This window comes from Epinephelus fuscoguttatus, linkage group LG1 (genome assembly GCF_011397635.1).
Source record: "Epinephelus fuscoguttatus linkage group LG1, E.fuscoguttatus.final_Chr_v1".
NCBI lineage: Eukaryota > Metazoa > Chordata > Actinopteri > Perciformes > Serranidae > Epinephelus > Epinephelus fuscoguttatus.
Window position 1 is genome coordinate 33,812,883 of NC_064752.1, and position 24,427 is coordinate 33,837,309.

The window sequence follows — 24,427 nt, forward strand, 5'->3', positions numbered from 1 at the left end:
TCAGCAGCCTCTTTCTCGTCATTTTTGCAGAGTAAAGCTGAGTGTCTCCTCTGTTTATCAGCATGCAGCGAAGACTTTCCTGAGAGAGAGCACTAAATCCGCCCACCTCGAACCAGTGAGAGGCGCTCAGAGAAAAACAAGGCAAAACAGAAATCTCTCAAGTGAGACAACCAAAACTGTTCTGACTCTGGCAGAATTTAGCATGTTCAGGATCCCATCACTCAGAGAAAAGCTGATGGAGAAACTAGGCTTAGCCCCTTATTAATTGGTTGTGTAGTTATTGTATGTTGTCCTTTCACTGATTTTACACAGCTGTGACTTTGTAGACAAAATGCGTACATGTCCATGTATCAGATTTGGTCTGTGGTTTATGAACAAAGAGAAAAAACATCACACCATGAATGAAACTATGTGACTGTGATAATGAACCTTGGATCTTCAAAAAGGCTGAGATCCATCAGACTAAGACGCAGGGTAGATATTCGAGAATTCACCTTGAGTTATTAACAAACACACCACCTACCATCGGTACACAATCACTGTGAGAAACACATGACATTTAGATTTGACTAAGCCCTTTGTATCACCTCATCATGCACCTTGAAGTGGTGAAATGAAGCTGTGTCTGTGCATATTATCCAGTAGCTTGTTGCCAGGCTACGGTGGGAATAAAAGGAGGTTTGGAGAGGATGCATAAATGATCAAGTCCAGCCTGTTAATCCATAGTGAAAAGGAAGCAGCAGAAGAGAAAATGATCTCATCACATATTGAGATGGAAACCACACAGTTCTTTGGTGGACTGTTAAATTGGCCTGGTGGCTATGACAGCTGCAGTGCCTCTGTGTGATGCTGCTCGCTGCTGGTTTGTCTGAGTATGTGATGAGTTTTTGGTACAAAGTCATTATCAGATTTGCCTCCCTGGGGCCGGAGAGGTGATGTCATGTGTTTCCTGAAAGCAAACACATAATGATGATTAATGATACAAACAGCCTCTGAGAAGTTTCCCTCGTTTCTTTTAGATATTATTCTCATGTAGATACTGTTTTTTTTAACATGACACTGATTTGTAACATGAAACTGCTTTATTCTGTGTTTTTAGTGATTTATATTACCAGATCCGTTTGTTTTGGAGAGGAGGAGACCACATTGGATAATTCAGCTCCAGGTAAAAACCTCCTGAACAATGAACACTGAAGGAATTATAACCTGGAGAAGTTTCAGCTGATTGCAATCTGCAATCCTCTCCAATAGATGCCACTAAGCCCTCCTACATCTTACACACTGCTCGCTTAAAATTATATTAAAAAACAGATGATCCTATTTGATAAAGAAAACCTGTTTCTTATTGTATTTATTTTTCAATGGTACACTATATGATGCACAGAGTTTCAGGTAGCAGCAGCAGGCAGATGTGTAGCAGAGCCACTTGCTGCAGTTGTCTTCTCAGGATCAACCACTAGAGGGAGACACCAGCTCACTTATTTACAGCTCTTGACTGCTTTTGTTATGTATAGTGTAATTATTCTTGTGTAAGTATGTGGTCATAACCATCACTGTAATGGACAAAACTCTCAAATTTATGTTACCAAACTACCAAACTTTAAACAGGCACTACAAAAAGACAGCTCAACAGTGACAACTGATTCGTGACAACTGAACAGATGTTTCCTTTAATTTGATTTATTATGCACATTTAAATCTCATTTTCATTGAAATTTTTTATTAGTTACTAAAATCACAGACCACCCACTGAGTTTGTCCCGTTTCAGAGTAGCTATGATGAGTGAAGAGATCACCGAAGAGGGTGGAAAAAGTACTCTCACATAACAAAGCAGTAACAGTGAAGAAGTACTCTATTACAAGTAAAAGCTCTGCATTTAAACTGTTGCTTAAGTAAAACTTAAAAAGTTTTAGCATTATGACCAATTCAAAAATTCATTCATACATGTGATTCCCACAGTCTAAGACAGTCCAAAAATATTAGTAAACATGAACAACTTTCTCCCAAATCCAAAAAATAGAGTGCTTTAAGTCAACTTTGTGATGTCATACTGTAGGGTATAAAGACAGGAGCTGCTCTTCAGCATAAATTGGGAGAGATGTAGCTATGACGCTGAGAGCAGCAGTATACGCGTACATCTGCTACTTCAATACTAAGAACGTTACAATAGAATAAAGCTCATTTGGGTATAACAAAAAGAAAACAAACTTTCTTTGGGTCCACAAAATCAGTCTCTCGTCGACTGTCTATGGAGCAGCTCCAGACTTTATACCTGATGACATGAAAAGTTTGAGACTTTGGCTTTGGGAGAGAGATGCTCATATTCACAAATATTGATTGAACCTTTCTGCCATGGAAATAACATACTGGAATGCTTAATTTAGGTGGTGTTCCCCTTTAACGTAAGTAATAGTACTCAATGTGCAGAATACCCCTTTCAGAATTATGTATATTATATTATTGGATTATCAGTACACCATTTTAATGTTGCAGCTGGTAAAGATGGGGCTGAATTGAATACTTTATATACTGCTTGGTCGCTTGTTAGTCTTGTCTCATGATAATGTGTATTTTGTAGTAATAATCTGAATTTGCAGTAAAATAGCTAGTAACTAAATATAGTAAAGTAAAACTTATAATATTTGCCTGTGGATTGTAGTAGAGTCGAAGTACAAAGTAGCTGTAAATGGAAATACGCAAGTAAAGTACCTGTGATGTCCCTCCGCCCTGCCTGTTGCTGGTTGGTTTGGCTGCCTGACTCAGGAGTTGGTGGGCAGAGTAGAGACGGACAGCAGGAAACTGCCTGCACCTGAGTAAACCAGGCCTATTTTAAGTGCCTTCATCTCTAAATTCTCTCTTCGCTCTTCCTCCCAGGCCTCCACCAGCTGGTTCTGTTAAGATGTTGTGTCTTGTTTATATCAGTCACACATTGCACTCCAGATGCTGCATTCTTCTTTTAACTACTTTTTATTTATTTAATCATTTCATACACATGTACTTTGTTCTCCATGATACAAACTCACTTAACCATATAATAAAGATAAAAAGACAAAGACCATACCATAACATAAGCATGATACAAAATCCAACACCAAATTTTTAGGTGGAAAAAAAAATACAATTTATAATAATTGTAAATAAATAACAAAGTAAAAAATAAGTTGGAATTTGGTAAAATAAAAATAATCATAATAAAGTGAAGTAAATACTGCATTCATTGCTGACCTGCCTGATTAAGTATTGTGATTGTTCTGTCACAATAATCTTAATTTGCTTTTAAAGGGTAACTTCAGTATATTTCAATTTTCTCATGTGTTTGTGTCCAAGTAACTAATGGCAACAACGGTTTTTGAAATTGGTCCAGTATTGAGTAAGAACACTACAGCTGGCAGTAGCGAAACAGGCTGCAATGTAACCACTTGGGGCAATTGTGCAATGTCGATATACGTCCACTACAAGTGTTTGTTTTTGCCACTGAGAGGCTCAGATTGTTATTCTAAGTGTCTGGCAACATAATGGAAAGGGTCCCTACAGAGACAAACCTTTTTCTTTAAGAGTAAGATCCTTGTTGTTCAACTAGAAACAGCCTAGAAATTGTCATCACCAAACCCACCAGACTCCATTGAAATAAACAGCCCTTTTATCATCATAAAACACACTTCATTAAAAGTCCACAGAAGTAAAATAAAACTCACAAAAGCCATCTTGGTTTGTCTTTTCTCTGTTCCAACAATTACCAACTCTGGTTTGGTTGAAATAAACCTGTATGCATCTAATTAGATGTGAAAATATGCTGCCTCTATACATGCTAAAAGTCTGGTAGGTTTAGCGATAGCAATTTCAGTGCTGTTTCCGGTCACACAAAAAGGATCTTACTCTTTAACACAGAGGTCTATCTCTAAGAATCATTTCCGTACTGCTGTCATACACCTAAAAAAAAAGAAGGGAATTAGCATTTTTAGTGGACGTACATTGAGGGTGTGCAGTTCCCCAAGTGATTACATTGCCGCCTGTTTCACTCGTGCAGCCTGCTGCCCATCCACTCAATACTGGGCCAGTTTAAAAAAAACAGGGTCCAGGTTGAAAAATACCACAGTTACCCTTTAAGTTTATCTCATGTGTAATTCACTGTTTTTGTCACTGACTTTAGGCTGGTTTGTGACACACCTTAAAATTGTACTGTAGTTACTTCCCACCATTGGAAGAGGGAAACTCTGTAGGTGTTTGCATGAGTTTTGTGATTAAAGTAGATTTCAGCCATTAAAATCATTAGTTTGAAGCTGTGATATTGGTTTGAATTTAAATAGTATGACTATTGAAATGCTAAGTGCTCCTTGAAGCATAAGTAAAATAATTATGCATAAGTAACAGTGGAAATGAACTCAGCAGTATGTATGGAGCTGATAAATACAGCAGCTGAAAATGTCTTTCTTTGGACCTTACACAGAGTAAAGTATGACTAAACCTTATATAGCACTGAAACTGCTGTGTCTTTAAAACCCACTCTGCTCTTGGCTCTTTGCCCAGAAAGTTCATTTCCCATTTCCCATCCAGCCACATGGACTAAGCCCCGCCACGCAGAGAGAACAAGTATTTTCACTCAGAGAGCGGCAACTCCGACAGCAGTCAGAGCACAGACTCCCTTAAAGGACCGCTGTCACTGACCAAGGACTTTTCCATCCACTCTGTTGTGAAGGACGCAAACCACCCAGCAGATCCGTCACAGCCCGTCAGTCCCCTCAGAGAAGCCGAGGTATGATTTACACTCTGAAACTCAAAGTGTGACAGCCAGCCTTCCTGCCTGTCAGGTGCCCCGTTACTTGTACCACTGTGTGCTCTGAGTACAATGTGTGTTTGCTTTAGTTCACTGTGTGTTTTCTGGTATTGATCTGCTGACTTTCTGTACAGTACGCCAGATGACTCACTGAATGTGCTGTGTCTGGTTTAAAAGTCCTGCTGCCATGTGGGAGCTATTGTCTTTTGCATGAACACAAAGCCTCTTTTCACAAATCTATAATTCCCCTTGCTAGTCGACCCAGCAGTTTGTGGTGGGTGTGATGTGTGGAGCTGCTCAGTGCTTGTGTGCTCTTGTGGAGACGTACAGTCACAGGCAGGTTACTGGAAGAGTTTTATCCTGGAGGAAGAATGAGTCATAAATATTTGAATGGAAAGAACTTTTGGCAAGAATAATGAGATTGAGACTGAAAGTTTGGTTTGTGTTAGTTGTCAACAGTAACAGGCTGTAAACAGGATGCTCGTCTACACACACACACACACACACATACACACACACACACATATTAACACACTCTGGATGATGCTCTGGTCGAATGAACAGGCACCGGCACAACCACCGGTGCTGTTGTTGTCATTAGCAAAGTAAGATGTTTAGTCTATAAATTGACCGGTTTGTTGTTATGGACAACTTGCATGGAGGCTGCATCATGTGAGCAACCGTGCTGCCGAGGTTTCTGGAGGATTTTCTGAGAAGATGAGGTCACAGGGAGGCACACCCAGAGGACCCGGGCTGCGAGCAGAAAAGGCCAAGAGTGGAAGACATTCAACAGCAGCTCTGACTGAGTCACTTGCCGGGAGGAAGCCATAGTTTCCTTGGAATTTCCATTCTGTTTGGAGCACAAGAAGTTTGGTCTGGATGTGGTATTTATACTGAGACACATGGTGTGACGTACATGGGAAGGGTCAAATTCCCCTCAAATACACAAACAGAAGCCTTATGACAGCTTTACTAGGATTACATAATGAGTTTTATTTTACACAAAAATGATTTGTCAAGAGGCCTCTTTTTTCTAAACAGTGTAATTTAATTTTCCAATATATAGAGGACCACTTTGAAAGAGGGGGCTTCATGATTAAAATATATTAAGGCTGGAATGTAGTTGGAATGAGGATAATTTCCTCTCAGCCAAACAGATCATGCTGGACGACCTGTGAACTCTTGGAAGCATTTAAACCCCCCACTTCCTCACTTCCCCTCTCCTCACGTGAGCATTCACACTCAACAAGTGTATTCTTTGTGCTCGAATCTTTTTTGACTGCCTTCCAAGAATCACAAACAAAGTTTGAAATAGTGCAATCGTGTGTGTTTTGTGCCTGTGTGCTCTGTTCTGATTTATAGTGGCTCAGGCACCGGTGTGGACGGACGTGGCTGGGAGGGCTGGCTGAGCCGGAAGTGGAGTGTGGGGGGAAGTTGAGTCAACACAGGACTGTTTCTCAGACTTGTGTCGCTTCTGGTCTCATGCCTCTCAATGGGATCACGGGCACAGACTGAGATTGCGATAACACAGAGTTGCAGGCCCAGGCAGACAGACAGACATGGTCTGGCTAAAATGAAATGAAAGTGTGTTGAGTCTGGCTGGGGGGAAATGACAAGCAGTGGCGGAAGAAGTACTCAGATCTTTTAACAAAGCAATACTACAGTGTAAACCGAAAACCTCTGTTACAAGTTAAAGTCCTGCATTCAAACTCTTACCCAAATATAGTTAAAGGTCCAGTGTGTAGGATTTAGGGGGATATCACCTGAAAATATGAATTGCTGTATTTAAGTTAGCATTTAAATCTACATACGAGCAGGTCCTCTTCAATAGAGTCCACCATGTTGTTCTACAGTAGCCCAGAGTGGACAAACCAAACTCTCTATTCATGTTTTATCTCTCAGCCACCATAGTTCTCCTACACACTTGGGACATGGGAGAAGTTTCAGTTGGATGCAATCTGCAATCTCACCACTAGATGCAACTAAATCCTACACACTAGACCTTTAAAGTATGAACAGTAAAAGTAGGGGAGAGTGGGGTAAAATGAGCCAGTTGTTAAACTGTACCACTTTTTCTAGGCTACTGTGCACATTTGTTGTCATGTGACCATAAATTTAGGAAGCACTTGTCATTTAATTCTGGCTCAGGCCCCTACGAGGTGTGCTGGGCTTTGAAGCCAATTTTCATAGTGGCCAAACAGTGATACTGCAATTTCTGAGGTCCATCACGTGATGCCACTGGGCCCAAAAAGTTTTTTTTCCAGAGACTTACACTCGGATAAAGACATCTATAAATCAATAGATACATTTTTTGAGTGTCACAACCCCAGTGAAATGACCCATCCTACTATCAAGATTTAATCCATTTGGTCCAGTAACATTTGGAAAGTCTAGAAGAGCCACAAAATTAAATTATTTTATTCCCATTCAAGTTAGCGGAACACTAAACAGGAAGACAACCACTTGACCGGTGGAACTTGGCCTGTCCGGCCACGATGGATGGCCATAAGTCTCTAGTAAACCTGCTCCATGAGCAGAACAATGTAGAAGCAGCACTGATCATCTGGGTAATTTCCCTAACATGGACATTGCGCGATTTTGGCTTCATGCGCCCCTGAGCAACTTTTATAGGAATGAAAGGACCCCTGCTGCCAATGCTGTATCCAGGTCTCCTAATACATCCATGATCTGGCTGTGATGAAGAGATGCATATGGGATTATTATAGGTAGGAATTTACACACAAAAAACCTGTTTGTGCTTGCTGACATAACATTGCAGCATGTGAGGTATAATGACTGTTTTGTTAAAGCAAATTTATCCAGGTCTATAGATGTGTATTATACATGTTGGTGATTCGCCATCATAAAGAAACACTTGAATCTTTTAGCCAGAGATTAGAACTGCGAAACTGGGTATTTTTTTCCAAAATGGCAGCTATAGGGCAAAGTGAGCCAAATGCTGTGGAGTAAATCAATCCAGTGGTCAAACTTAGTCTTGCTAAGGCACTAAAGTTAAATACAGTTGCTGAAGTATAAAATGGTATTTCAATATTGTATTGCACAGCTGCTTTGATTTATTATATGTTAAACATTGTAGAAAAGCTATCACGCCAAGTACCTACATTAGAAGAACCAAATGAGGCTCAACACCCCTTGTAGAGACGCAGAGAGCAGCCATTGATGTCAAGGCTGGAATATCACATCAGTGACAGAGGACAAAAGTACTGACAGGTCAACCCTGCAGAGGTACATTAAAAAGGAGGTAAATGGAGTAAAAACAGTGAGGTACAGTGGAACAGCGGAAGTGGATCTTCACAGAGGAGGTGCTGCAGAGAAGGAGTTTGCAGACCTCATCAAAAAGGCTGACTTTTTTCTTTGCCTTAGTCCAAGGAAATGCCATGAACTGGCATTTGCAATGTCAGAAACAAACATTCCTGTCAAGGACAACTGGACTTTAGCAGGTAGGGTGTGCAGGAAACATGTTTCAGTGAGTCAGCAAATGCTCACTTATCTTGTGTAGTTTAAAACACTTTCTTGATAGAATGAATTATATTATATTCTCATAGGTGTTCATGGCACACCACAATCTATCCGTGTCAATTTTTTCTGCCAAACATTTCATTTTTTATGTGACTCTTACATCATTTTGTCAAGATTTTTTAAATTAAATAATTTACTTTTTTGCCCATCAAAACTACAGTAGCTTTCCTTTTAATCTCGATGACTACCATCATTTAGCATGTTTTTAAGATTGTTTCACCAATGGCACACATTAAAAGATCTGGAATATTAAACATTATTTGGTTGGTTTTATGTGGTTTAAGTCAGCTTAAAGAAATAAGACTATTTGGAAAAGGAAAGGTCAATTGTTTTTTTGTTTTTTTAATTATGCTTACAAAGTTAGATGGTCAGTTAACCTCGAGATGGTTGGTTGATGGGACACATTTTAAAATATGGGTAGATATTTTCACTGTATTTCTGTCTATTTTTTTTTCTTGCAAAGAGGTCAACACAAGTAAAAATTGTCTCATCATACCCCACTCTCCCCTACTCATTGTACAGAATGGCCCATTTCACAATCAGAATTTATTACTTTATCATAATTAGTGATGCATTTATGTGTGCATCATGTTGATGCTGCAGCTGGAAAAGGTGCGGCTAAATTAGGCTACTTTATATACTGCTGGATAATTAATCCATTGTATCATTTATAATATATATATTATAGTTTATTATCTGATTTATATTTTGTAATAAAAATCTAAATCTCCAAAGTAACTAAAGCTGTGAAATAAATGTTGTGGAGTAAAAGTACAATATTTGCCTCTGAAATGTAGTGGAACAGAAGTAGAAAGCATCATATGGGCTAATAGAAATACTCAAGTAAAGTACATGTACTTTAAAGTAAATGTACTTAGTAATATTCCACCACTGGAAACATGTGTAACTGAAACACATATTGTTATGTAACGTTCCTCATGGTGGAATTTGTATTGTACTGCATCAATAGCAACATGTAAAAAAGCACAGAGGCATCCTAACAATCAATACCATGCATGTGTCGTCCTTTATTTGGAATATCATATATCCAGATTTTTCACACTGTATACTGTATTTCCTGTTTCACCTCCTGATCCATGCAGCACATTTAAACCTTTTGGCAGTAGTGACACATGACACACTGCAGTGGTGTGGACTACAAAGAGAGGACTCCCATGAGTCTGTAAAGCTATTGTCTTCATTTAATGGCTGTGATCGCTCACATGACCCCATGGCTGTTTGTGTGTACACTGTATGTAACACAAAAACTTCACTCTGCCACACAACTGTTTGACTCGCTCTGATAAACACATTGTGACAGGCAGTTCAAAGTACAACAAGCCGTGGTCAGCACCGAGCAATGCAACACACCGGCCAGGCTCTGAACGCACGCAACTGCAATTCAAGTCTTTAAAAAGTGAAACCGTCTCTAACTGAACTGTATTTATGACGTGCATTTTCCTAAATTACAGACCTCAGTGAGCCTAGCCCAGCCCTTGGCCATGATGGAAATGAATGACATCCTGCCCCGCGCAGGGAAACTATGAATGATGTTGATGAAGGAGTCGCTCTCTTACTATTACTGTGTGGTCACTGTGACACACAGCAGGCAAAGTCTACAGCACACAGACTCTAGTAGTAGTGTTCACTGTCTACCAGTTGATGTCAGGCTTCAACTGATGGCATCTGCATGTCTGGACAACTTTTCCTTCCCAGCCTCCACAGGGTGGCAGAGTGGGGTGAGAAATGATTCAGTCACACTGTAGTTTCAAACTTCTGGTTCGTGACACCTTAAAACAGAACAAAGTCTATTTCTGATCCCTGGGGCCGCCCAACCAAAGAGTTAATCTTCCTTCAGAAACAGGAATTTTAGAGACCATATTTGACAGTTGATTAAGTGTATATTAAATGACCAATAATCACCAATTGAATAAAGTTTCACTGCCACAGATTGATTATCTGAAGAGTATGGCTAAATGTATAATTACATAATAAGAGGATGAGGTAGGAACATTTTCTCACACAAAAAAGCTGATATTTTACTTTGTCCATCCATCCATTTTCTGCAACCGCTTATCGTGATGGGGTCACGATGGGCTGGAGCCTATCCCTGCTGACACTGGGCGAGAAGCAGGGTACACCCTGGACAGGTCACCAGACTATCACAGGGCTGACACATAGAGACAGACAACCATTCACACCTATACTACTATATTCACCTAGCCTGCATGTCTTTGGACTGTGGGAGGAAGCTGGAGTACCCAGAGAAAGCCCACATATTAGAGACAGGGAGAACAAACTTTGCACAGAAGGGCTCCCCTACCCCAGGTTCAAACTGGGAACCCTCTTGCTGTGAGGTGACAATGCTAACCACTGCACACTGTTCCACCCATTTTACTTTGTTTCATAAATAAAGTCTGATTTTATCTGATTTAATTTAATTGTTTTAGTTAACTTTAATTCAGTAGATTTATTTTAATTCAGTCCATTTTGTGTAATTTAATATAATTTTCTTTAAGTAAATATATTTTAGTTGATTAAATTTACTTTAATTATTTAATATAATTCAGTTTAGTTATTTAAATGTCTTCTCTCTTTTAGTGCACTTTATTAGTCTGACACAACACAGTGTGTAATGTAACCATATCATAATAACCGTTATCATTTTATTTTAAGAATGGCCTGAGACTTAATGTTAAGAATCTTGAACTGTATGTTAAACCTCACATGGAAAGTGCAAATTATAGCAAGACAATGCTTTTCCTCCATTAACAACTTCTGACTCATTTTAACAATCAAGATTGCGAGTGAGGACGTAAATATCTAAATACCTGAAACACTCTATTCACAGTCAAAACATACCGCTGTTATCTGCAGACATGAGACGCTCCCTCTCCTTTGTTTGATCTTATTTTAAAACGCAGCTCACAACAGTGATTTTTTTCTCAAGTGTGTGTGACGGAGTGCATGTATGTATGTTTTGTGACATGTGGTATGAAAAAAAGAGGATGACCTTTCTTTGCTCCTTGACCTCTGACCTGTTCGCAGCCCAAAGCTAGAAGGGGTGGAAAACAAGGTGTCACTATGAGGGCCAGACATTGCCGTGGCAAGTTTGAGCCACTGTGTAAAAATTCCAGTTGGTTATAAAAACAGTAGTAGTAGTTTTAAAACTCTGGGTCCTAAAATACAGATGTGGTGAAATAGTAAAAGCATTTTCCCCTCTCTTAACCCCGAGTTGTTTATTTTATGTTTTATACTTTACATATGTTTTATTGCTATTCAGCCTGAAGCTAGTATTGAACAGTTGTAACCTATTTCTAGTCTGTCACATAACCCTGATTCACTTTCGCCTCCAAACTAAAAGAGAACTTGTTCCCACTTGCCCGACAGTTGCCTCAGGAATAGTCACATTTTCTCACAGTGATACAATTCAAAGTGTATTCTCTCTGCAAGATGAATGTGCAGTGGCACTATCTTTGTTGCACAGATTTCACAACTTGTGTCAGCACTCCAGTTTTCAGCTGACAGCTGGAAAGATGCACTTCAGTAACAGAAGAAATTCTGTTCATTTTCACTTAACAGGCCATGAAAATAACTAAATTCTGCTGATTTTGCCCTAAATTACTTAAAATCACTTCACCCTTTGTGTAACTTATGACAAAATGACATCATGAAGAGCCTGCACTTGAAAGAAACAGTGGCACAGTGTTCCTCTAAATGCTCTCGCAGTGTCAGGAACTGGTCAAGCCAGATCTCTCAAAAGCCTTGAGCCACATCCTCACAGAGGAATGAATTCCCACTTTATCTCATGACTCACCACATCTTTTTATGGCTGAGACTTTCTACCCAGTACAAGCGGCTAACAGGACACAAGCTGATCCCTCCCAGTTTTATTACACTACAGTATCAGCTGCTCAATGTTTACTTCGTCAGTGGAGTGAAGTGGAGGGAGGAGATTGAGGGTGGGCCCACCTGTCAAGAGAGACGAAACCTGAAAGCGTTGCACCACTGATACGGTCTCAGAGGAGTTTAGGGGAGTATGACTGCAAGCTAAGGGAAACACACTGGTGGCAAAGTCTATCTACTGACTGACGAGAAGGAAGATCAAAATGGGTGGCACTGTAAGTCAGAGGAAAGGCAGCAAGCAAGCCAGCTTGAGGAGTCACTCCAACAGCGTCCCGTGAGTCAGATCACCTGTTTGATGCTTATTTCACAGCAAACATTGACTGTCGCTTCATCTGAATTCACTGCTTTAAAACTTGCATTCCCTACAGCTGAACCAGTGATGAATGATTCTTTATACCTCTCCCATATTACTAGTTACTATTTGTGAAGTTGTATGCAGTTAAAGTAATACAGTAGCACTGAGAATATGAAACATGCTACTATATTTTACTACGGTGAAAACTTATACTCGATTTGCATTCTTTTTCCATTTGGTGTGACAGTGACCTCTGTTCAAGCGTACACTCACACACACATGCAAATATTCACACACCCTCAAAGTGAACCCACAGATAAAGACTGCATACATATGGACTGTTAAACGTGTTTGCTCACTGGCTCTGACACAAGTATGTGCATGTGTGTGCCCATTTGCTTCTGGGCAAACACACTAATGACAATAATAACAACAGGCAAAGAATCAAACAGAAGTAAAAGGTTGAAGTTCACATTTTTATGTGCAACATTTCTGTTTTAGCTGTCACATCGAGCAGTTATGACTGGTTTAACATGATCAGTTACAGAGTTGTCGAAACACATCCACAGATACCTCATCGTAGCATGATCTCATTGTGAGAAATAAAGCTTCGCCGTGTCAATATTTGCTTGAGGCGATTCACGTCCTCTTTGTTCTGGGAGGTACAGTGGCAGCTCCCTGTAGGTTGGACTACAGACACATTGGACCGTGAAACGCACACACTGCTGCTCCTCAGAGTGTTTTGGAGCGTAAACATTCCACACAGTTCACTGATGTGGGTGATGAAAAAACACTCTAAAACCACAGATACTGACATTTACAGATTCTGTTAATGCACAGCACTGGACAACTGGTTGACAGACAGTGTGACATGATTGCGGTCCCCTTCTGTTCTCTTTCTATCAAGAACAGCTCAGATTCAGTTGGTTGCTGCAGTCTTCAGCGATGTTTCCTCATGCTGAGGGTTGTGAGAGTAAAATAACACTATAACACTTCCTTATGATGAAAATAGTGTTATTGCTTACTGTAATTTACAGACACTGCATCACATTTCCTCAGAAAGTAGAGAAACTCATACGCATCAAACCTCCGAGCGTTTAAATCTACAGTATATTGTATCTCAGTTATTCCTAACTTTGTCCGTCTCTATCAGCACCTGCTGGTGTGTTTGTCATCTCAGTCTCTTCCCCTTTGACCCAGGCTTTGGGTGACTTGTTCTGTGTTTTAGGTGACAGCATGTCAGGCTGGCACGAATCTGCAAATCTTTCACGCGCTTTCTCCCAGTTCTTCTGGGACCTTGATTTGGTCATGGAGACGGCATCTAGAGACATGGCAGCGCCGGCCCCTAAACCTGACTGTGACTTTCTGATTTTCAGTTCAATCTATAAAGAAAGGAATGAGAAGGAAATCGAATCATTTTGTTGCTTCACAATACATTTTCATTCAAAATAGAATCTGCCAGCAGAACATCACCAGATTGTCTTACCGGGTTTTTCATTCCAGTCCCCCCTTTGCCCAGACCTTCTCCTTTCTTCCAGCCCATCTTCTCCAGCATCTTCCGTCCTTTATTGACTTCACTGATCTCCCTTTAAGAATACAAATAAGACATCCGTCATACGTCATCCGTTATTTTCCATCTTTAGCAGTTACAGTTAAGGACAATATGCTTACTGATGAACAGAAGCAGGTGCATCATCTCGTTGGAAAACACCCTCGCTGCCAACCGTCTGTCGTCGAGACTCTGCTCGGTCCGTGTATTTGGGGTTCCTCAGGGCTTTGGCCTCCTCGTATTCACTGCTCTGTATACAGAAAAGCACAGAGATGACTGGCAGCATAAAGAGAAGAAGAGGGTTTAAAACTTACACTGGCGGCTGCTAGTCCTAACACTCACCTGCAGGCCATACTTGGCTTTCATCTGCTTCAGCTCCTTTTGTCTCAGTGCTTCTTTATCCTCTTTGGTGAGAGTGGGGCCTTTAGGGAAACACAGAGTAGAGCCGAATCTTTCACTCTAAAGTCATTTTCTTCTCATGACATAGTAAACGAGCACAACTAGTGAGTACTTGAGGAATGGCTTAAAGACTCAACAGACTCAATATATCACTGCTGTTTCATGAATATATACCGTTCACGTTGAGCTGGCTCACCTGTGTTCTCCTCTCTCCTGTGCTTGCTGAGGTGAGCCATCACCTGACCGGGCTCACAGCCATCGCAGGTGTCAGTCCCCGTGTGGATATGGAAGGACAGCACAGTCTCTCCCATCTTCACCTCATCCCCGTGCATCAGTGCATGTGGCTCACACTTGGTTTTGGGCTGCAGGGGAAAGATGCGTTGATACCATCACTGCTGTGTTCACGTTTTACTGCTTTATTTTGAGGCAACAAACTAAGACAAAATGTTAACCTGCAAGATCCTGTTGCCATTAATGACCGTTCCATTCTGGCTTCCCTGGTCCACCAGCATGTAGCTCTGCTGCTCCTGGTCAAAGTACACCTCTGCATGGAACTGGAAAGACAACACAGTTCACAGTTTGAGACATCAAATTTGCAAATGAATTAAGAAAATCCCTGGACAAAAACAGAAGTGGAGATGGGTACCTTGCTGACTCCCATTTCTGGTATTCTGATGGCGTGGTCCATATCTTTCTCTCTGCAACACAAAGACAGCAGATTGTCTTCTTTATGACTTACCGAGAAGTCAGTTTCTCATATTTTCACTAAATGACACACTACTTGCAGCCTTGAAAGGGGGGTCATTTCTCAGTTCTTACTTAAATCAAAGTTATTCTGCTTTTTTGGTACTGCGGCTTCAGCACTAACGTTTCCCCTGTGGCAACCTAAAGCAATATGCACTCACTCTGTATGACCTCTTTAAACCTTTTACTGATATGTAACTCTTACAAGAGGGAAAATAGCACAAACCTTCCAATGGTGGCTGGAGAGTCAGCTGTGATGATAAACAGAGTGCCCACCTGCAGCACTGGAGATCTGACCACTGTCACTCTCACACAGGGCGGCCAAATGTCTCTGGCTGCAAGAAAAATAACAAAGCTAGTGTTAGGAACAAATGACAGACGATGATCTAACTAGCATAAAGTTACTATCAGATTACATTAATTTGCCCAACAGCTACTTGTGAAGGAGGTGTGCCCTGAACAAGCTCTAAATTCAGCCTGTTTTTACTCTCACCTTCATGACTCTGAGTCTCCATTTCTGACTCTGGGCTTTCCTTGGAGGAGGAGCTGCTTGGAGATGATGAAAATGAAGGAGTGGACATCCACTCCTCTTTCTCCGACTCTGTGATTTCACCCTCTTCTGGTTCACTGTTCCCCTCAGAGTCATCGCTACGAGTCGGGCTCTTTTTCTTCTTTCGCTTTTTTGACTTCAATTTTTTCTTCTTCTTCCTCGACCTACTCTTATCGTCATCATCGTGTGAACTGTTTTTCTGCTTCTTCCTCTTTGATGAAGACTTGTCACTCTCCACTCTGTATTTAGAAGAGTCTTTTTTATGTGGAGCCACATCTGGACTGCGAGACCTTCGCTTCAGTTTTCGTGATTCTTCGGTCCTCTTTGTCGTTTGCCATTCGACCCACTCAGTTTCTTCTTCTTCCATCTTTACCTCTTCATTTAAGAGTTCCTGTCATCAGACAGTAAACACTGATGTAACTGTATCCAGTGATGTTTGCTGACAGAGAGCAAGCTGGCTTTGTAGACCCCATAACAACACCATGTCTGGCAATGTTTTTGTACATGGTTTCAGTCTTCAAAGACAATTCACTACAGACCCCCAGGGAAATCTTCAAGTGATCTAAATATTACTTTGCACCCAGATTTATAAGCACAGGCAGCCAAATCCTTCAGTTATTTGTGGTCTATAACACTGTACAGAGTAACTAATGACCATTTAAATAGTTGTTAGGTTACACCAACGACTGAGTGATGTCCTACAATATGAAATGACTGAATGCTTTATGAATCAAATTCCAACTCGCTTTCACTTGGGCTTTACTTTCCTTGTTTGGCCATCACATTATTGATTTTGTCAAAATGTCATCACTTACTTTAAAGCTTGATATATAAACCAAACAAGACTAAAGATGTGCGCCATGAGGCAACTAGTTGATTTAACATTGCTACCCTTAGTAGTCATTATCAGAAATACTAGTGGATTTAACTTATTATTTAGATACCCAGAGGAAACAAAGATGCAGTGTCTGGTTAGGCGAACTTACTAGCACACTTGACATGGAAAGGCTACACTATCATCTATCAGGGAGGCCCAATATTTTATTAAGATCATGCAGGGAAATTAGTCGTTGGGAGCATCCCTTAACAAGACTGTGTGTATCATCACATCACATTCAAATACTTTAAAGATGTTGCTTTGTGTGAATAACAGAACCTGACACCTTCATTGGAACTATATGGCTGATTTGTCAGTATGTATTCCTCCTATTGTGATGGCAAAACTATGGAATTAAAGCCCATGTTAAAAACATTTTTAACTATTCTTTTCAACCGCTTTACATGTTGATATTAAGATGTACCTCTGTGGCGAGCAGTATTCCGGTAAGAAGAAATCTTCATTTTAGCCAATGAGTTAGTCACCTCTTGCACCTAGGTCAGAGGATAATCTTTTTAGTTGACTAGCCTCACATTTATACAATAAGAAAAAAAATAAGCATTTGAAAACTGAAACCAATTAAGTCACAAGTATCTGAAACAACAGATTTTAAGGGGAACTACAAAGTCAAAAGCCAGCTGTCAGTCACCAAGTATATGTATGTAGTGCATCAGTAAAAAGGTGCAGGTGTTACATACCTTATCATCCCGGCAGGTGGTTTTCTTAGACCCTTTCTTTAACTTTCTGCCCTTCTTTTCACCAGTGCTCTTGTCTTGGCAAGGCTCTGCAGCAGTTTGTGCAGCAACAACCTCAATCCTGGAATGAAACTGGTATCGCCCACTCTCTGCATCATAGTAGTAGTAAATGCCTGTGTTGGCATCATAGTACAACTGACTGGCCTGTGAAAGAGAAAAACATGTATAAGATCAGATACTGGTACAAAATCTATGAGGAAAGAAAAGTGCATTGCTTCTAAAGTAATCCTGCTATAACATTAATGAAAAGGGTGTTTGACAAACCGAGTCATAGTAGAAGCCAGTGCTGTGGTCATAGTACATCCCAGTAGTCTCATCAAAGACAAACCCAGTCTGTGTCATAGCTTCTTCAGCAGTGGCCCTCAACATATCAGCTATAGATCCTGCATCGCCCTGCTGAAAGAGACAGCACCATTTATTGGTCATAAAAACTCCAATTTAAGAAGAAGACGACATACATTACTAATCCCTGAGGGGAAAGTCAATTTTTTCACTCTTGTTATTTACATGTTACATATACGCAGGCCCAAAATATACACACACATACACAAACAGGGCCTATACACATGCATTAAATTGAGAGATGTCAAAGCAAGTGGGCTCCCAGTGGACAGGCGCCCGAGCAATTGGAGGTTCGGTGCCTTGCTCAAGGGCACCTGGACAGTGCCCAGGAGCATGAATTGGCACCTCTCCAGGTACCAGTCCACACTCCACACCTGGTCCTTACGTAGACTTAAACCGGTGACACTCTGGTTCCCAAGTCAAGTCGTTATAGAGTGAGCTACTGCTGCCTAATAAATTAATCTAATGTATTCATATCAACATCACCTAATTTCTGTATTTGATAATGATTGTTTTAGACCTTTGTTATGTAAAAAGAAAACTTTGAATCTTTTAATCTATCTTTTTAATTAAACAAACCTCGGCAACACTGTCATCAGGGTTAGGGTTAAAATTGGCATCAGCAGCTGCTGCTTCATTTGGTGTTATTGAAACATCTGCTGTCTCACTGCCATCAACTGCGTCCACTGCTGCGTTGTCCACTGCTGATGCATCCACTGCTGCTACTGTGTTGAGGCCTTCCTGAGTTTCTGAACCTTCTGGGTTCTGAGAGTAGCCTCCATAGTAGTAGTTGTAATAATCTGGAAAGGCGAATTAAAAACAGTTTACTCACTTTCTGACTGACTGAAATGATCATCAATTTACTTCATGTAAATACAAAATTAACACACCAGTTTCTGTCCATACATATTCTTCTGTCTGAGTTTCACTGTCGACTTTGTCTTTTTCTCTCTTCTTCCGCTCATGAATCTCTGCGCTCAGCTTGTCAACCTGAAACAATATCATTTAGATAAATTCAATTGGCTGACATCCTTTTAATAACCACTGTAATAACATGATAATAGGATTGCAATGATCTACAAATTCAGACTGTTTTAATTCAGGGCTTTTTGCTGAGTTTTATAACAGACAGAATACACCTATTGTCCACCAGGGTGGAAATTTGTCTTTGGCGCACAAACACAGGAGACTAATATAACAATCAAACAGAGGAGCAGTTAGTAAAGCAAACATATTGATAATATCATTAGAAACACAAAGTCTGACTCACGTCAGTGTCTGTGGTTAACTCATCGGTCATTTTGTTAAGTTAAGAATGCTGATGGTAGGGATGAGGGGCTTCTTAAACATGTCTTTAACGGCCAGAGGGACACTATAGCACCTTAAGGAGCTTAAGAGCTCAAACTGGCTCCCGAGAGGATGGGAGTTATCTGCTAGGGTACTCCACGCTTTCTTCCTACTCCTCTCTGTAAAGAGTGGAGTCAAGGGCTTTTGTGGCATGCTAACTATTTTACCTACCATTGAACCAATTCTAATGAGTTTTCTCTTAAATGTATAATTTAGCTGACCGTACCAGGCACCAGGGTATCTCAGCAATACATTCTATAGTATGCAGCAGTGGCAGCACAGTAAAACAGAAGTTTTGCAGTTGAGAAAATGTAGTGCCAAATAAAAAGGCTATCTGACGGGGAAGTAAAGCGGTGAAATAATCCTCAATATAGTGTCCATGTAGACTGATTGTTTTTTTTTTTTTAAGGTGGCCAAAATACACTTTGATGTCAACCCTCACCCACAGCAATGTATTGCTAAGCTCCTCTGGTGGGTCTCCTGCATGTTGTCCCAAACTGGGGGCTTGCCAAACACCATCTACTGTATGTAATACTCTGACTATAAATAAGAACCTCATACAGCCCAACTTCAAAAATCCCGAACTATCCCTTTAAATGTTCTCAGTCATAGTTTTGTACACTAGGTCTAAAATCTGCTGAGGCCACTATGTTTCCTTTGAAGATTGAGTGGTTGTGAGCATCTCTTGATAAAATACTCCTTAAAATATATAAAAGCCTTACAGAGATATTTTAAGTGTGGCCATCAAGTGAAACTGGCTCTATTTTCAAATCTTCTTTGGTGCAAATAATCAATTAATTAGATGTAGACTACCTCGTCTAAAATAAAGACCACCTGTGCTAAGGTCATAATGGTCAGTGTTATTATGCACTGACCTGTTTCCTCAGGTCTTCGTTGTAGCTCTCTGTGCTCCTCTGAAGTCTTTCGGACTGGCTCAGCTGTTTCTGCAACTTGGCCAGCTCTGTTCTGCACTCATGGAGGTCCTGCTTCAAAGACTCTACTTTCAGGCGGAGCTCTGCTTCTTCAGACTTCGAGTCCTTTTCTCCATCTTCGTTCTCCATTAGATCAACTGGAGACAGCAACAGTCAAGTTTGTAACTTACATCTGCCTGGAAATATCAGCCATAGAAGCTAACGTTAGCACTTCTAACGCTATCAGTTTCAGGACGAAGATAATTCTTTATACAAAGGCAGCAGATAGCACAGCTGTCACAGAAAGTCTAAGTAACTATACGTTTTTCAACCCTTTTGCTAAATAAATGTGTATACACGTGTGTTAATGACAGCTATCCCTATCTGTGCTAACCTGGCTATGTTAACATTAGCTCCTACCGTTTATGTCGTTTTCGTCTCTTTGGCAGTGAATTTCCTGTCAGCACGACACATGAACCGACCTGAAAGTTGAGAATAAACATTTTGTAACTACTCTGTATTTCCGACACACTCCAGTACATGTTTTGATGATAATTAGACAGTTACAGTTATAACCGTTGTAATGTTTACTGTCCACCCTGTTCGCAACCGCCATTTACTAATAATTGAGTACGTCACAACGGAAGTACTTCTTCTTCAGGGTTGGCGGACTTCTTCTCCTCTTTCACACATTGAGAATGCGAGGAACTTTACTGCCGCCCGTCGACGATATTCATGGCGTACCAGTAAAAATTAGTATATCCAGTTCTTTTTATTTTATTTTTCACCTTATCTTTTGTCAAATAACATGTTCTCAACCTCTCTGCTCTTTAACTTCTCTGCTCTTTAACTTCTCTGCTTGATGAGGTTGACCACAACATACTTTACTCCGGAGCCCGGTAAGTGAAGCAAACAGCACACAGTGCTCCATCTGCTCTCACTTTTCACAAATGCATTCCGCTGCACTCTATTTAAATTGAATAATTAAATAAAATTAAAATGTTAACTTTAAAGTTACATACAAAGGAATGGACTGGCATGCTGTTAGCTTGGTTTTAGTACAGCATTCTAGACATTTAAAAAAAAAAGTCCTTGACCTCAAAATGTTAAAGATTTTAGAGGGTTTTGTCATGCGGCATTTCAGTGTCACAAATGTGACACTTTCTTGAGCAGTCACTGGGTCATATGTGCCATCTGCCATTTGATGTTTATGACCTTGCTTTTGGCTGCTTTGAACTTGTTTGCTGGGGACTGTAGTTTGATGCAGCTACCAGGTTTTTGTGCTTCTGCATAGAGCTGCAGGTCTGACAAAATACCTTATTTGAATATTAACATGGAATCAAATGACTGAAGAGATAGATGAGGAAGCAAGGAGGAAGGATGCAAAACAAACAAACACAGTTAGATATTTGGCTGCTTTTCTGATGATGTTTGAATCTGACAGACATCCCTGCTGCTTTAAAATGATGTTTTTTTATTTGTTATTAATTTCAAATTGAAACATTTTATGGATGGAGCTGTACAGGTCCATCTGACTAAAGACCTGGTGTTTGGGACCATCTACCGGCAGGTGCCTATGTCGAAATTTTGTTGCAGACAGTCATGCATAGCACTTTAAACGTACATATTTTTTAGGCAGGATACAGAGACAATTTTACATGCCACAAACAATGTACAATATAAAATGAATGCCATGTTTGTGGAAAAGACCTACCCATGTGTGAATGTACGTGACATTTGACTGCTTTGAACCAAAGATGACATGCACAGAGATTAAAAAAATGCAAAGTCCTTCAGTGATAATGGCACCACTATGTTTTTTGAAATTGATATGCAAGATATTAACACTCTGCACACCATTACAGATCAACATTTCATGACAAACCAAAACAGAATATATCACACATTTTTTGCTGTTGATTTGCTCTTTGGGCAAAAGAAAAATAGTGCATACATTTACATGCTAAACTTTGCACATACTAAATTTTTTATGCTGCAGCTACTATGAGGAATGCTGATCAGAAGCGTGAATGTTACCAACAGAGGGCAGCATTGCATAAGATTGATGTCAGGGATGTGACCGATGCCAGGAGGGAGAGCAGTGACATGCAGGACTTAACACACACATAGTGCATCACAACTAACACTGCAATTAATAAAGATAACTTTAAATTGAATTAGTAGTTGTTGCTTATGATGTTCAGGGGTTCCCAAGCTTGATTCATTTATACTCAAAGTAGTTTATTTATGTTTCGCAAGATTTACATTTATCTGTCAAAGGGCTCAACCTTACTGTGAGATCATCTGCTAACTATACATAGTGGAAATAGCTTTGCATCATTAGCTCCTGTAAGCAGTGAGTGACAGGGCACTATCAAGTTGTGGAAGGAGGGGGAAACTGTTTTTAACAGACTAGCATGGCTCCTGCACCAAAATTAACCATTTAGCTAGGTTAGTCTAAGCTAACAGCTAACAACTGACATTATTCAAAGCACTGGGGATGTATGTTATTCCTCAAAATATCTCTTCTTACACTTTTATTTTGTGTTTGAATTGGCAAATCACCCTTTTAATTGTTCTCATAGTAACAATACAAAGTTGTTTTAGTTATGTAGTTATAGCCCTGAAAAACAATCAAATTGTGTTTTTGTCAGATCTTTCAGTGAATTTGCAAGAATATATTTTAGTGTAGTATAATGATTGCTAATTACAAATTCAAGGGGAGTAAATGGAAGAGAGCCTGATTACCAGTAAAGAAAAAGCCAGGGCCCCAGTACTCCAGAGGTCTCGAAAGCTTTAGGCTTCCAGTGGGTCAAATAGGTTGTGTTAATTAAAATGGAAAGTTGTTTGGGAATATGCAACACCACAGCTCAAAATTGAATAACATTCAATGAGTTTCAAGGATGGTCTTGAATGGGACCATTTAGTGCTTACATGTTGCATATTCCTAAATTAATGACACACTACGTATCATGGCCTGAAAAGACGTTAGGGCATTAGCCCAATTGCTTGTTTATGGTGGACATAGCATGACAATGCAAATTAAATAAACAATAAAACTGAGATTTAAATGAAGTTTGTGCTGTATGTTGAGGCTGAGTTGTAGCTTAAATACATTGCAAGTGAAATGGGCTCCAAAGGAGGGCTGTAGCTAACGGTTATTTTCATCGTCAATCAATTGTGTTGATTTTTTTCTAGATTAATCAATTTGTTGTTTGGTCTATAAAATGTCAGAAAATGGTGAAAAATGTTGATCAGTGTTTCTCAAAGTCCAACATGATGTCTTCAAATGTCTTTTGTCCACAACCCAAAGATACTCAGTTTACTGTTAAAAAGCTGTTAAGAAACCAAATATTTACATTTAAGGACCTGGAATCAGAGAATTTTGACTTTGTTTGTTTGTTTTAAAATTACTCAAACTGATTAATCAATTTCCAGAAATAACTTGGTGATTAATTTGATAGTTGACAACCAATCGATTAACTGTTGCAGCTCTACTCCAAAGTCTTTTATACATTTTATAACTCATGGCCTTGACATGCCATCTTGAACGACTTATGTGCACTAATGAACATTATGAATGAAGTGTGAATGCTGAGTTAAGGAAATAAATGAGCCTCTGTGTACTTGCACTGTGCTTTATATAACTCATAAACTATACATGTCATCGCAGTGCACGTTCATACAGTTTATTGGTGTGCAACAGTTAGCATCTTGAATTATGAGGGAAATTTGAACTGTGTAAAGGTGTACCACATAATAGATGCCATATACTAATTTTAGGTTTGTGTATGAACTTTGTCAACTAAGTATTCCAACTGATGATGTTTATTGCTATCAGATATGTAAACAGCATTTTCACCAATGTTTTTTTCATCTGAGGTGCACTGTTAAAATGTCACTTTGCACTTAAACCACTAGATGTTGCTGCAACACACTGAGTCTGTGATTTGACAGCTCACAGTGAAACTGAGATATAATAGAATATTTGATGCATGGGTACTTGTCTGGCCTGAGAAGGTAGTTACTCATATCTGTCAGGATGTGGTCATAAGTTCAGGTCAAATCTGGCTGCTGCTGGTTGATGAATGTTCATCTCACACTGTTCAGTTTGCCACTGAGATGTTTGGTTCCCTCACAGGCGAAAGTCAGGACAGTTGTACACTAACGTAGGCTAGTTGTTGCACAAATCATCTCTGTCAATGGCTCTTGTTCCACTTGTCCTTCCTCTTCCTCATCTGTTCCTCAATCACTATTCTTCTGGTCACATTGTGATTGCCGTCCTTCCTCATTGTGTCTACGCTTATTTCAGGCTCCAGTGGAAGGGCTGTAGCATAATGATGTGGCTCCACTATTGTCCTCTAAAAATGAAATGCAGTCTCTATTTATGGAGAGAGTTTATTTAAAGTATGATACTGGAGACACAGTGTAAATATA

General features: G+C 39.9%; 2 protein-coding genes across 7 annotated transcripts in view; one reads left to right on the forward strand and one right to left on the reverse strand.

Annotated features, from left to right (window-relative positions):
- The first annotated feature begins 4,581 nt into the window (after positions 1 to 4,581).
- tacc1 (transforming, acidic coiled-coil containing protein 1) overlaps positions 4,582 to 24,427 on the forward strand; it is a 38,162-nt gene continuing 18,316 nt past the window's right edge. Inside the window, exon 1 of one of the 2 annotated variants that reach the window (XM_049604480.1) lies at positions 4,582 to 4,754. Coding sequence is in view for 1 of the 2 variants with exons in the window: in XM_049604398.1 (XP_049460355.1) it covers positions 12,425 to 12,495 (71 nt within the window). In the remaining variant the exon portion in view is untranslated. Of the gene's footprint in view, positions 4,755 to 12,302; positions 12,496 to 24,427 lie in introns of those variants that run through there. The other variant, XM_049604398.1, reaches the window with a different exon arrangement.
- aggf1 (angiogenic factor with G patch and FHA domains 1) lies at positions 12,987 to 20,653 on the reverse strand. Of its 5 annotated transcripts, none has more exons than XM_049604677.1 (16): positions 20,558 to 20,641; positions 20,411 to 20,472; positions 19,955 to 20,148; positions 18,623 to 18,722; positions 18,312 to 18,532; positions 17,655 to 17,786; positions 17,334 to 17,534; positions 15,702 to 16,149; positions 15,435 to 15,543; positions 15,111 to 15,162; positions 14,917 to 15,018; positions 14,661 to 14,826; positions 14,408 to 14,487; positions 14,188 to 14,315; positions 14,003 to 14,102; positions 12,988 to 13,898 (listed from the first exon to the last, which is right to left on the reverse strand). In XM_049604677.1, exons 3-16 carry the CDS (start codon positions 20,138 to 20,140, stop codon positions 13,647 to 13,649), a joined length of 2,277 nt encoding a protein of 758 aa, XP_049460634.1. In that variant the 5' UTR covers positions 20,141 to 20,148; positions 20,411 to 20,472; positions 20,558 to 20,641; the 3' UTR covers positions 12,988 to 13,646. The 5 variants fall into 5 exon arrangements, with proteins under 5 accessions (XP_049460884.1, XP_049460634.1, XP_049460791.1 ...); XM_049604834.1 differs by having other exon boundaries at positions 19,955 to 20,187; positions 20,558 to 20,628; XM_049604757.1 differs by having other exon boundaries at positions 20,567 to 20,599.

Bases quoted from the DNA above. Each gene is read 5' to 3' on its own strand.
- aggf1 (XM_049604598.1), bottom strand. From the start codon at position 20,140: ATGGAGAACGAAGATGGAGAAAAGGACTCGAAGTCTGAAGAAGCAGAG. The intron at 18,533-18,622 runs GTGTGTTAATTT...TCGCCTTTCCAG, and splicing joins ATATGTATGGACAGAAACTG to ATTATTACAACTACTACTAT. The intron at 14,827-14,916 runs GTTAACATTTTG...TTTCCCCTGCAG, and splicing joins ATGGCAACAGGATCTTGCAG to CCCAAAACCAAGTGTGAGCC.